Raw genomic sequence first — 15,000 nt, 5'->3', positions numbered from 1 at the left:
GCAAGTAAGCTGCTGAGCCGCATGCGGCTCCGGAGCCGCGGGTTGCCGACCCCTGCGCTATACGTTTACCAAACAATCTGTCACTCCTAATCGCTAAATCCTATGAAATCTCTTACGTCTAGTCTCTTACGTGAATGAGATAAATAATATTATTTGATATTTTACGGTAATGTGTTAATAATTTCACACGTAAGTCGCTTCTGAGTATAAGTCGCACCCCCGGCCAAACTATGAAAAAAACTGCGACTTATAGTCCGAAAAATACGGTACATAAGTATACAAACGTTTTGCTCAATACTTTGTTGATGCAACTTTTGCAGCAATTACAGCCTCAAGTCTTTTTGAATACGATTGCCACAATCTTGGCACACCTATCTAGGTAGGTATTTACCGGTATTGTCATTGCACAAGTACAACGAATCTTTGTTTTCAGCACAAACCCGTTCAAGATGAGACAAACAAACAGTGTACAGGGTTACAGAACAGGAACGCTGATGGGTCGCCACAAGGCGCCCCGTAAAAGATAGGAAAAAGGTCAACGCTGGGGAAGGATGAGTAAAAAAAAAAAAAAATACAATCTAGACTGGGCTCCTAAGGGTCCCAGTCTGGAGTGGGAAAAAAAACCTCCAAAGCACGTATACATATTACAACGTACATCTCGAGATATCTAGCAACAGAGGGGAGGGAGTGGGGGGCCACGGTGGCAGGCTGCAGCTCTTCAGGCGCTGCCCATCCGTCCATCACCCCTAAGGGATTCGCGTCAAGGGCGTTGGATTGAGGGTGGGGTATGTGTGTGTGGCGTATATTTTTTTGTGGACGCATGTGTGTGTGTAAGCCTGCAGTGTGTCTCTGTTCCGCGGCCTTGATGTCGTGTCAGTCCAAAGTCAACAACAACAACATCTTTGGGCATTTTTCCCCATTCCTCTTTTGCAGCACCTCTCAAGTTCCATCAGATTGGGTGAGAAACGTTGGTTTTCCATCCAGGATGTCTCTGTACATTGCTGCATTCACCTTAGTCTAGTTCGGGGGTCGGCAACCCGCGGCTCCGGAGCCGCATGCGGCTCTTTGATCACTCTGATGCGGCTCAGCAGCTTACTTGCTGAACCCCCCAATTTTCCCGTGAGACTTTCGGATTTCAGTGCCTCTCGCAGAAAACTCGCGGGATTAATATTCACCGATTTTCACCCTTACAGCTATTAATAAGGGCGTGCCATGATGGTACAACATTTGGTGCTCTCTACAATCTGTATTAACAGTGAGCCAGCCCAACACTTGTTATATATTATACATCTTCTGCTTGCACACGTACGTGACAGCAAGGCATACTTAGTCAACAGCCACACAGGTTACACTGACGGTGACCATATGAAACAACTTTAACACTCTTACTAATAATGCGCCACACTTTGAACCAAAACCAAACAAGAATGACAAACACATTTCGGGAGAACATCTGCACCTTAACACAACATAAACACAACAGAACAAACATCCTGAATCCCATGCAGCCCCGACTCTTCCGGGCTACATTATACACCCCTGCTACCACCAAACCCCGCCCCCACCCCAACCCTGCTCCCTCACACATCAACCCCCTCCCCCCTCTGTGCGTCGGTTGAGGTGGGCGGGGGTGTATAATGTATCCCGGAAGAGTTAGGGCTGCATGGGATTCTGGGTATTTGTCCTGTTGTGTTTATGTTGTGTTACTGTGCAGATGTTCTCCCGAAATGTGTTTGTCATTCTTGTTTGGTGTGGGTTCACAGTGTGGCGCATTATTAGTAAGAGTGTTATAGTTTTTTTTTATACCGCCACCGTCAGTGTAACCTGTGTGGTTGTTGAGCAAGTATGCCTTGCTGTCACCTACGTGAGCAAGCGGAAACACCATATAACGTGTGGCTGATCAGGCACGCTGGTTGTAGCGGGCGCTATATGCTGTACCATCACGGCACGCATGGCGCTGACAAGCGCCATTCATTTAAAACCCGCGTGCCGCACCAGCTTTCATATTCCATATAAGGGTGTGGGCAGTGTGTCTGAGACCCCTGGTTTATATATGGCACAAAGCAAAAAGAAAACTTTGTATTAGGGCTGCAGCTAACGATTATTTTTCTATCGATTAATCTATAGAGTATTTTTTTCGATTAATCGGTTAATCTATAGATTATTTTTTCGATTCATCTATAGATTATTTTTCCTTTTACCGATTTTTTTTTAATTTAAAATGAAGAGGAAAAAATAAATGTAGGCCAGTTTTTTCAAAAGGCATGGCTTTTATTTACAAAAAAAAAAGTATGGCCACTCAGTCAACATTGACAACAACATGACAAAATATTCTGTAACAATGTAAACATTTAAAACTTTTAACATTTAACAAAATTAAAAGTAGCTTATTTGCTTTTTAATGTGCAAATATAAAAGTAAACATCCAGTGCAAATCTTAATATTCTGGAATAGTATAAGCATTTCAAAAGTAAAAGTATTGCTTATTTTGCTTTAAAATGTGCAAAAATAAAGATAAACATCCAATACAAAAAAGTGCAAAACGGAAATATTCTGTAACAAGTGTAAACATTTCAACAAAAGTAAAAGTATTGCTTATTTGCTAAAATGTGCAAAAATAAAGCTAAACATCCAATACAAAAAAGTGTACAGTGTAAACATTTCAACAAAAGTAAAAGTATTGCTTATTTTGCTTAATAACACAACAATGATAGTATGATTAAAGTGAAAGTTAATTGTTGGTTTGTACATAGTATATGTAACTGTTAATGTTGTAAAAGGTATTTGCACAACTAATTAACGTTAGCGTTTGTGACACGTCTTGTGCCGTGGGGTTCTTTCAGGACCGACAGACTGAACGCCAGACGGCTTTGCCAGGTTTACAATCTTTTAATTTTACACAGTCTTTTCTCTTCCAACTGCGCGGATCGCGCACCTGGGCACGATTGCGGCGTCGCTCCCGGCGCGCCCCACCTCGCCGCTTGCTCGCCGCCGCCGCCTCTCCACAGCGTTAAAGAGGAGCGCGTCTTTGTAAACACTGAACAGGCACGCCAAACGCGCCTCTCAGAGCGAAACGGTGCTTTAGTTTATGAATTTACAACGCAGATACAAATGACACATTCATGTTTTTGTGTAATAATGACAACGTATACGCACGCGGACGATTGACTTGTTGATGGTGATGGCAAGAACGCTGTCGGGGGTTTTCTTTTCAAATGTTCGTTCATAGCCGTTGTGCTGCTATGATAGGCCATTTCCGCTCGACACAGTGTGCATACAACAACATTATTAGGCCGTTTATTGAAATACTCCCACACTTTTGACGACTTTTGGCGTGCTTTTTTCCCCTCGCTCGCATCGTCTGCTTTGCGCTCCGCCATGACAGTAGTGTGACGTAAATATGCGACGCGCCGACGCACAAAAACGGCGTCGACGTATTTACGTAACCGATGACGTCGACTACGTCGACGCGTCGTTTCAGCCTTACTTTGTATGCAGTGTTATTTCAAAAAAAATTTGCGAAACTGGTCAAAATGGCTCTTTGACTGGTAAAGGTTGCCGACCCCTGGTCTAGTTAGAGAGGTGACCAAGAACTAATGTGGAAATAATAATTATGCAATACACTTTTTTTTTTTACTATTGTAGTTTGAAAATAAAGTGGACCCTTAATCTCTGTTAGCAAAAAAACCCTATAAATTAGACATGTCCGATAATATCAGACTGCCGATATTATTGGCCGATAAATGCTTTAAAATGTAATATCGGAAATTATCGGTATCGGTTTCAAAAAGTACAATTTATGACTTTTTAACGCCGCTGTACGAAGTGGTACACGGACGTAGGGAGAAGTACAGAGCAGTTGCGTCTCCCAGTCATACTTGCTAACCCTCCCGATTTTCCCGAATTTCAGTGCCCCTCCCAAAAATCTCCTGGGGCAACCATTATCCCGAATTTCTCCCTATTTCCACCCAGACAACAATATTAGGAGCGTGCCTTAAAGGCACTGCCTTTGCGTGCCGGCCCAATCACATAATATCTACGGCTTATACGGCCCCTGAGGGTGGCCGTATAAACAACTTTAACACTGTTACAAATATGCGCCAGACTGTGAACCCTCACAAAACAAGAATGACAAACACTTTTCGGGAGAACATCCGCACGGTAACACAACATAAACACAACAGAACAAATACCGTATTTTCCGCACCATAAGCCGCCCTGGGTTATAAGCCGCGCCTTCAATGAACGGCATATTTCAAAACTTTGTCCACCTATAAGCCGCCCCGTGTTATAAGCCGCATCTAACTGCGCTAAAGGAATGTCAAAAAAACAGTCAGATAGGTCAGTCAAACTTTAATAATATATTAAAAACCAGCGTGATGTGGGCGCGCATGGAGTCGTATATCAACATGGACGGAGCTGCGTGAAAAAAGCCACCCGGCCTCTTCGCGTAAACTTCCCTTAACCACTCGCTCATCTTTCCTTCATCCATCCATCCCTTCGAGTTAGCTTTTATGATGACGCCGGCTGGAAAGGTCTCTTTTGGCAAGGTCTTCCTTTTGAATATCACCATGGGTGGAAGTTTCTGGCCATTAGCATGGCAAGCTAGAACCACAGTGAAGGATGACTTCTCATTCCCTGTGGTGCGAATATTCACCGTACGTGCTCCCGTTGTATCCACAGTGCGGTTCACAGTAATATCAAAAGTCAGTGGAACCTCGTCCATGTTGATAATGTTCTCTGGCCGGATCTTTTTTTCAGCTATCTTGTTTTTACAATATGCACGGAAAGTAGCCAGCTTTTCTTGAAAGTCTTTAGGCAGTTGCTGTGAAATAGTAGTCCGTGTGCGGATGGAGAGATTGCGTCTTTTCATGAACCGGAAACCTGTCGCTTAGTAGGAGCCATTTTGTGGTCTTTACAGATGTAAACACACAAAGGAAATGAAACGTAATATCCGCGCGCTTCTTCTTCTTCTTCTACGCGGGCGGGTGGTTGCTTACAGTAGAAGAAGAAGCGCTTCCTGTTCTATGGGGGCGGGTGCTTACCTTGGCGGTTGCTTGCGTAGAAGAAGAAGCACTTCCTCTTCTACGGGGAAAAAAGATGGCGGCTGTTTACCGTAGTTGCGAGACCGAAACTTTATGAAATTGAATCTTAATATTAATCCATATATAAAGCGCACCGGGTTATAAGCCGCACTGTCAGCTTTTGAGTAAATTTGTGGTTTTTAGGTGCGGCTAATAGTGCGGAAAATACGGTACCCAGAACCCCTTACAGCACTAACTCTTCCAGGACGCTACAATATACCCCCGCCCACCTCAACCTCCACCTGCTCTCTCAGGGAGAGCATGTCCCAAATTCCAAGCTGCTGTTTTGAGGCATGTTTAAAAAAATAATGCACTTTGTGACTTCAATAATAAATATGGCAGTGCCATGTTGGCATTTTTTTCCATAACTTGAGTTGATTTATTTTGGAAAACCTTGTTACATTGTTTAATGCATCCAGCGGGGCATCACAACAAAATTAGGCATAATAATGTGTTCATTCCACCACTGTATATATCGGTATCGCTTGATATCGGAATCGGTAATTAAGAGCTGGACAATATCGGATATCGTCAAAAAAGCCATTATCGGACATCTCTACTATAAATATTGAACATTAAGTACAACAAGTGCCGTTTTTTACTCATTTGGAAAAACTGTTTCAGGTGCTTTTGGCTTTTTTGCCATTTCTTTCGAACGAATTTGTCAGACTGGCTTGTTCGTCCATGTTGATAGGCTAATGTTGTTCTTTCGGTTTGAAGCTGGAATATTCCCTCACTGAGACTTTAGGCCGACAAGAGGATTCACTCCTTTCATTTAATCCTGCTGTTGAACTAACATGCTGTGAGCGATCCAGAGAGTGAAATCCTCTTGCACCCTGTTCAAAAGCGTAAGACGAATAAAACGCACATGGACATGGCAATTTCGGCGTGGGTCGGTTGGGAGAGCGGCCGTGCCAGCAACCTGAGGGTTCCTGGTTAGATCCCCGCTTTCCACCACCCTAATCACATTCGTTGTGTTCTTGGGCAAGATACTTGCCCCTGATGGTTGTGGTTAGGGCCTTGCATGGCAGCTCCCGCCATCTGTTAGGCAGGAGTTGCGTGGTGTTCTGGTCTGTGGGACCAGTTTTCATTTTTTATTAAAAGGAAAATGATCAAATTAATTACAAACCCCGTTTCCATATGAGTTGGGAAATTGTGTTAGATGTATATAAACGGAATACAATGATTTGCAAATCCTTTTCAACCCATATTCAGTTGAATATGCTACAAAGACAACATATTTGATGTTCAAACTGATAAACTTTATTTTGTTTTTGCAAATAATAATTAACTTAGAATTTCATGGCTGCAACACGTGCCAAAGTAGTTGGGAAAGGGCATGTTCACCACTGTGTTACATGGCCTTTCCTTTTAACAACACTCAGTAAACGTTTGGGAACTGAGGAGACACATTTTTGAAGCTTCTCGGGTGGAATTCTTTCCCATTCTTGCTTGATGTACAGCTTAAGTTGTTCAACAGTCCGGGGGTCTCCGTTGTGCTATTTTAGGCTTCATAATGCGCCACACATTTTCAATGGGAGACAGGTCTGGACTACAGGCAGGCCAGTCTAGTACCCGCACTCTTTTACTATGAAGCCACGTAGATGTAACACGTGGCTTGGCATTATCTTGCTGAAATAAGCAGGGGCGTCCATGGTAACATTGCTTGGATGGCAACATATGTTTGCTCCAAAACCTGTATGTACCTTTCAGCATTAATGGTGCCTTCACAGATGTGTAAGTTACCCATGTCTTGGGCACTAATACACCCCCATACCTTTCACACATGCTGGCTTTTCAACTTTGCGCCTATAACAATCCCGATGGTTCTTTTCCTCTTTGGTCCGGAGGACACGACGTCCACAGTTTCCAAAAACAATTTGAAATGTGGACTCGTCAGACCACAGAACACTTTTCCACTTTGCATCAGTCCATCTTAGATGAGCTCAGGCCCAGCGAAGCCGACGGCGTTTCTGGGTGTTGTTGATAAACGGTTTTCGCGTTGCATAGGAGAGTTTTAACTTGCACTTACAGATGTAGCGACCAACTTTAGTTACTGACAGTGGGTTTCTGAAGTGTTCCTGAGCCCATGTGGTGATATCCTTTACACACTGATGTTGCTTGTTGATGCAGTACAGCCTGAGAAATCGAAGGTCACAGGCTTAGCTGCTTACGTGCAGTGATTTCTCCAGATTCTCTGAACCCTTTGATGATATTACGGAGCGTAGATGGTGAAATCCCTAAATTCCTTGCAATAGCTGGTTGAGAAAGGTTTTTCTTAAACTGTTCAACAATTTGCTCACGCATTTGTTGACAAAGTGGTGACCCTCGCCCCATCCTTGTCTGTGAATCTACTTTTATACCCAATCATGGCACCCACCTGTTCCCAATTAGCCTGCACACCTGTGGGATGTTCCAAATAAGTGTTTGATGAGCATTCCTCAACTTTATCAGTATTTATTGCCACCTTTCCCAACTTCTTTGTCACGTGTTGCTGGCATCAAATTCTAAAGTTAATGATTATTTGCAAAAAAAAAAAAAATGTTTATGAGTTTGAACATCAAATATGTTGTCTTTGTAGCATATTCAACTGAATATGGGTTGAAAATGATTTGCAAATCATTGTATTCCGTTTATATTTACATCTAACACAATTTCCCAACTCATATGGAAACAGGGTTTGTAATTTTTCAAACTGAGACTCACTGACTTTGGTTCATTTTCTGTGAAGAACATATATCAGAATACATATTTAATGACCACACACCAAACACCCCCCCTACACATTTATATTACATATAAGATGTCCGGGTCCACTGGACCCAGGGCTAATAGAAGTGTGGAAATTGATGTTCTGTGTACCACACGCATACACACACACACACACAGCAGGCCTAGACAGGAGGAGGACAGAGTGTAAGTACACAGAACATCAGAGGGTCAAATGTGCGAGAAAATGAGAGCAGACAGTGTTGACAAACAATGTTGCAACCTTGTGTGGGAACCGCAGGTGCAGAAACACAAAAGAAGAATCCCTGTGGGATGCAGCAGAAACTGGCAGAGACATTTTCCGTGCAACGTTCATATTGTTGTTACTCAGCCAGCGTTTGTGGGTCTGATGGACCCGTTGCATTTTGTGGCTTTTAATGCCTCACAATCAAACACTTTTATGTTAAAATACTGAACAGATGTTTATTGGGATAAGATCTGTTCAGTATTTTAACATGAAAGTGTTTGATTTTGAGGCATTAAAAGCCACAAAATGCAACGGGTCCATCAGACCCACAAACGCTGGCTGAGTAACAACAATATGAACATTACCGTATTTTCCGCACCATAAGCCGCCCTGGGTTAAAAGCCGCGCCTTCAATGAACGGCATATTTCAAAACTTTGTCCACCTATAAGCCGCCCCGTGTTATAAGCCGCATCTAACTGCGCTAAAGGAATGTCAAAAAAACAGTCGGATAGGTCAGTCAAACTTTAATAATATATTAAAAACCAGCGTGATGTGGGCGCGCATGGAGTCGTATATCAACATGGACGGAGCTGCGTGAAAAAAGCCACCCGGCCTCTTCGCGTAAACTTACCTTAACCACTCGCTCATCTTTTCTTCATCCATCCATCCCTTCGAGTTAGCTTTTATGATGACGCCGGCTGGAAAGGTCTCTTTTGGCAAGGTCTTCCTTTTGAATATCACCATGGGTGGAAGTTTCTGGCCATTAGCATGGCAAGCTAGAACCACAGTGAAGGATGACTTCTCATTCCCTGTGGTGCGAATATTCACCGTACGTGCTCCCGTTGTATCCACAGTGCGGTTCACAGGAATATCAAAAGTCAGTGGAACCTCGTCCATGTTGATAATGTTCTCTGGCCGGATCTTTTTTTCAGCTATCTTGTTTTTACAATATGCACGGAAAGTAGCCAGCTTTTCTTGAAAGTCTTTAGGCAGTTGCTGTGAAATAGTAGTCCGTGTGCGGATGGAGAGATTGCGTCTTTTCATGAACCGGAAACCTGTCGCTTAGTAGGAGCCATTTTGTGGTCTTTACAGATGTAAACACACAAAGGAAATGAAACGTAATATCCGCGCGCTTTTTCTTCTTCTACCAGGGCGGGTGGTTGCTTACAGTAGAAGAAGAAGCGCTTCCTGTTCTATGGGGGCGGGTGCTTACCTTGGCGGTTGCTTGCGTAGAAGAAGAAGCACTTCCTCTTCTACGGGGAAAAAAGATGGCGGCTGTTTACCGTAGTTGCGAGACCGAAACTTTATGAAAATGAATCTTAATATTAATCCATATATAAAGCGCACCGGGTTATAAGCCGCACTGTCAGCTTTTGAGTAAATTTGTGGTTTTTAGGTGCGGCTAATAGTGCGGAAAATACGGTACACAAGGGTTAAGGTATTTAGATAATTAGAAAATAAAAGGTTCCACAATCCGATTGCATTTTCCTGTATAATTTGCAATCAAACCTTTCAAGGAAGTTGTGTTCATATTGTTGTCTGTAATATTTTTTTTCTTCCTCAAGATCAAAGACATCCCAGCGTCTCATATCTCATGACATCCACTCAAACACGTACAACTACAAGAGCACGTTCTCCGTGGAGATCGTGCCTGTTTGCAAGGTATGTACTGACACCAGCATCAAGCTTTCTGCTCGTACATGTCATCCAGTTTTCACACCGACAAAGGCTCTATCCATACGGGGATATTTTTAGATCTAAACTGTTGACCCTGCGATGAGGTGGCGACTTGTCCAGGGTGTACCCTGCCTTCCGCCCGAGTGCAGCAAAAAAGATCAGTTATAATAATACATCATGTTGGATATAGAGAACATACAAACACTTTATTTATTGAATCAAAAATACTGAAATTCCACGACAAACAGCTAAAATTATACACAAAGCAAACCATAACCTGCTAGCCAAGAATATACAACAATTCTTCTCAAAAAAAGAGGAGTAATATAATCTTAGAGAAAAATGTAATTTAAAACATTTGTACGCACGTACAACACTTAAGACCTTCAGTATATCTATATGTGGAATTAAATGATGGAATGGATTAAGCAAAGAGATCAAACAATGTACTAATATGATCCACTTCAAGAAACTCTTCAAACTTAAAGGGGAACATTATCACCAGACCTATGTAAGCGTCAATATATACCGTATTTTCCGCACCATAAGGCGCCCTGGGTTATAAGCCGCGCCTTCAATGAACGGCATATTTCAAAACTTTGTCCACCTATAAGCCGCCCTGTGTTGTAAGCCGCATCTAACTGCGCTAAAGGAATGTCAAAAAAACAGTCAGATAGGTCAGTCAAACTTTAATAATATATTAAAAACCAGCGTTCTAACAACTCTGTTCACTCCCAAAATATACGCAAATGTGCAATCACAAACATAGTAAAATTCAAAATAGTGCAGAGCAATAGCAACATAATGTTGCTCGAACGTTAATGTCACAACACACAAAATAAACATAACGCTCACTTTCTGAAGTTATTCTTCATTCATAAATCCCTCGAATTCTTCTCCTTCGGTGTCCGAATTGAAAAGTTGGGCGAATGTGGGATCCAAAATGGCCGGCTCCGTCTCGTCGAAGTAATCGGAGTCAGTGTCACTGTTGTCCAGCAGTTCTGTGAATCCTGCCTTCCGGAAAGCTCGGACCACAGTTGTGACCGAAATATCTGCCCAGGCATTTACGATCCACTGGCAGATGTTGGCGTATGTCGTCCGGCGCTGTCTGCCTGTCTTAGTGAAGGTGTGTTCGCCTTCTGTCATCCATTGTTCCCATGCAGTTAGCAGTCTAGCTTCGAATGCCCTGTTGACACCAATATCTAGCGGCTGGAGGTCTTTTGTCAATCCACCCGGAATGACGGCGAGTATTGAATTAAGCGCGTAAGCGTGTCTCTTAATGTGATGTTATGAGCTAGCAAATATAACAACTACACTACCCAGCATGCAACGATAGTGACGAGCATGCGCGGTAGCCCTGAGAAGCGTTGTTGTATGTGCTGGCAGTTAGAATGTGGTTATGAGCACGCTGTGAGTAAACGTTGAGAACTCAGTTAACACGCCTCGTCTGCATTATTTATAATTAGACAGACAACACACTTACCATATTTTCCGCACTATAAGGCGCACCTAAAAACCACAAATTTTCTCAAAACCTGACAGTGCGCCTTATAACCCGGTGCGCTTTATTACGATTCATTTTCATAAAGTTTCGATCTCGCAACTTCGGTAAACAGCCGCCATCTTTTTTCCCGGTAGAACAGGAAGCGCTTCTTCTTCTACGCAAGCAACCGCCAAGGAAAGCACCCGCCCCCATAGAACAGGAAGCGCTTCTTCTTCTACTGTAAGCAACCACCCGCCCCCGGAAGAAGAAGAAAAAACGCGCGGATATCACCGTACGTTTCATTTCCTGTTTACATCTGTAAAGACCACAAAATGGCTCCTACTAAGCGACAAGGATCCGGTTCATAAAAAGACGCAATCTCTCCATCCGCACACGGATTACTACCGTATTTCACAGCAACTGATATTCCTGTGAACCGCACTGTGGAACGGGAGCACGTACGGTGAATATTCGCACCACAGGGAATGAGAAGTCATCCTTCACTGTGGTTCTAGCTTGCCATGCTAATGGCCAGAAACTTCCACCCATGGTGATATTCAAAAGGAAGACCTTGCCAAAAGAGACCTTTCCAGCCGGCGTCATCATAAAAGCTAACTCGAAGGGATGGATGGATGAAGAAAAGATGAGCGAGTGGTTAAGGGAAGTTTACGCGAAGAGGCCGGGTGGCTTTTTTCACACAGCTCCGAAGACGAACACACCTTCACTAAGACGGGCAGACAGCGCCGGACGACATACGCCAACATTTGCCAGTGGATCGTAAATGCCTGGGCAGATATTTCGGTCACAACTGTGGTCCGAGCTTTCCGGAAGGCAGGATTCACAGAACTACTGGACAACAACAGCGACACTGACTCCGATGACTTCGACGAGACGGAACCGGCCATTTTGGATCCCACGCTTGCGCAACTTTTCAATTCGGACACCGAAGACGAAGAATTCGAAGGATTTACGAATGAAGAATAACTTCAGAAGGTGAGCGCTATGTTTATTTTGTGTGTTGTGACATTAACGTTCGAGCAACATTATGTTGCTATTGCTCTACACCATTTTGAATTTTACTATGTTTGTGATTGCACATTTGCGTACATTTTGGGACAGAGTTGTTAGAACGCTGGTTTTCAATATATTATTAAAGTTTGACTGAACTATCTGACTGTTTTTTTGACATTCCCTTTAGCGCAGCGTAGGCGCGGCTTATAATCCGGGGCGGCTTATTGGTGGACAAAGTTATGAAATATGTAATTCATTGAAGGTGCGGCTAATAATCCGGTGCGCCTTATAGTGCGGAAAATACGGTAATAGGAGCCATTTTGGGGTCTTTACATAAACACACAAATGGAAATGAAACGTCACATATCCCAGCATGCACCGCGCGCTTCTTCTTCTTCTACGGGAAAAAAAAATGGCGGCTGTTTACCGTAGTTGCGAGACCGAAACTTTATGAAAATTAATATTAATATTAACCCATATATAAGGCGCACCGGATTATAAGGCGCACTGTCAGCTTTTGAGAAAATTTGTGGTTTTTAGGTGCGCCTTATAGTGCGGAAAATACAGTACCTTGATGTTGCAGAAAAAAGACCATATATTTTTTTAACCGATTTCCGAACTCTAAATGGGTGAATTTTGGCGAATTAAACGCCTTTCTAATATTCGCTCTCGGACGTGACGTCACATCGGGAAGCAATGAGCCATTTTCTCAAACACCGAGTCAAATCACCTCTGTTATTTTCCGTTTTTTTCGACTGTTTTCCGTACCTTGGAGACATCATGCCTCGTCGGTGTGTTGTCGGAGGGTGTAACAACACGAACAGGGACGGATTCAAGTTGCACCAGTGGCCCAAAGATGCCAAAGTGGCAAGAAATTAGGATGTTTGTTCCGCACACTTTACCGACGAAAGCTATGCTACGACAGAGATGGCAAGAATGTGTGGATATCCTGCGACACTCAAAGCAGATGCATTTCCAACCATAAAGTCAAAGAAATCTGCCGCCAGACCCCCATTGAATCTGCCGGAGTGTGTGAGCAATTCAGGGACAAAGGACCTCGGTAGCACGGCAAGCAATGGCGGCAGTTTGTTCCCGCAGACGAGCGAGCTATCGACCCTAGCTTCCCTGGCCTGCTGACATCAACTCCAAAACTGGACAGATCAGCTTTCAGGAAAAGAGCGCGGATGAGGGTATGTCTACAGAATATATTAATTGATGAAAATTGGGCTGTCTGCACTCTCAAAGTGCATGTTGTTGCCAAATGTATTTCATATGCTGTAAACCTAGTTCATAGTTGTTAGTTTCCTTTAATGCCAAACAAACACATACCAATCGTTGGTTAGAAGGCGATCGCCGAATTCGTCCTCGCTTTCTCCCGTGTCGCTGGCTGTCGTGTCGTTTTCGTCGGTTTCGCTTGCATACGGTTCAAACCGATATGGCTCAATAGCTTCAGTTTCTTCTTCAATTTCGTTTTCGCTACCTGCCTCCACACTACAACCATCCGTTTCAATACATGCGTAATCTGTTGAATCGCTAAAATCCGAGTCTGAATCCGAGCTAATGTCGCTATAGCTTGCTGTTCTTTCCGCCATGTTTGTTTGTGTTGGCATCACTATGTGACGTCACAGGAAAATGGACGGCTGTTTATAAAATCAGGCACTTTGAAGCTTTTTTTAGGGATATTGCGTGACGGGTAAAATTTTGAAAAAAACTTCGAAAAATAAAATAAGCCACTGGGAACTGATTTTTAATGGTTTTAACCCTTCTGAAATTGTGATAATGTTCCCCTTTAAAGTGTTTTACAAAGTACAAAGAAGAACCATGATAAACATTCTGAATTTATCTCATCCATCCATCTGTTCATTTCTTCAAAATAATCTTACTCATCTCACCATATGAAATGTAACTTACTTCACCGACTATTATTTATTTCCATCCATCCATCCATTTTCTACCGCTTGTCCCTTTTGAGGTCGCGGGGGGTGCTGGGGCCTATCTCCGCTGCATTCGGGCGGAAGGCGGGGTACACCCTGGACAAGTTGCCACCTCATCATTATTTATTTTATTATTAGGGCCCGCAATGGCCCATTGCAAAAGGACTCCCGAAGGGGGTCCTTATGCAATGGGACATAAGGACCTATTGTTATTCTAAGGTTTTATTATTCTTTTTTCTTTATTCTTCCGCCGCCTCTTCGAGCACTAATTTGACCCACTTAACATGCTTCAAAACTCACCATATTTGACCCACACATCAGGACCTGCGAAAATTGTCTTTTAATTAAAAAAAAAAACTGCAAAAATCAAAATTGCGCTCTAGCGCCCCCTAGGAAGAAAAAAAACCTAGACTGCCTGTAACTCCCACTAGGAAGGTCGGAAAGACATGAAACAAAATCCTCTATGTAGGTCTGACTCAGACCTAACTTTCATAATGGTACATTCTCGGGCTAAAATCAACAGGAAGTTGGCAATTCCCCCTTCAAGACAAAAAAGTACTAAAAACAGTCACTTTTGCCTCTTTGAGCTGTAATTTGACCCTCTTAACATGCTTCAAAACTCACCAAACTGAACACACACATCAGGACTGGCTAAAACTGTGATCTAATGAAAAAACCTAACCCCAAATCTAAAAATTGTGCTCTACAGCAATTTCTTAATAAAACGCACAAAAAACTGCTCCTCGGATGAAAAATCTGACAAAACTGCCTGTAACTCCCACTGGGAAGGTCGGAGAGAGATGAAACAAAAACCTCTATGTAGATCTCACTTAGACCTACCTTTCATAAATTGA

At 43.0% G+C, this 15,000-nt stretch overlaps 1 protein-coding gene across 2 annotated transcripts in view; it reads left to right on the top strand.

The window, feature by feature from the left end:
• The window catches only part of nmd3 (NMD3 ribosome export adaptor), a 69,877-nt gene that overhangs the window by 29,296 nt on the left and 25,581 nt on the right, over nt 1–15,000 (top strand). For both annotated transcript variants that reach the window (XM_061973248.2, XM_061973247.2), the window contains exon 9: nt 9,607–9,703. In XM_061973248.2, coding sequence (XP_061829232.1) covers nt 9,607–9,703 — 97 coding nt within the window. The remainder of the gene's footprint in view (nt 1–9,606; nt 9,704–15,000) is intronic.

Source organism: Nerophis lumbriciformis, linkage group LG17 (assembly GCF_033978685.3).
Source record: "Nerophis lumbriciformis linkage group LG17, RoL_Nlum_v2.1, whole genome shotgun sequence".
Lineage (NCBI taxonomy): Eukaryota > Metazoa > Chordata > Actinopteri > Syngnathiformes > Syngnathidae > Nerophis > Nerophis lumbriciformis.
The sequence above is the reverse complement of the archived record's forward strand: the minus strand, read 5'-3'. Positions and strand labels throughout refer to the sequence as shown.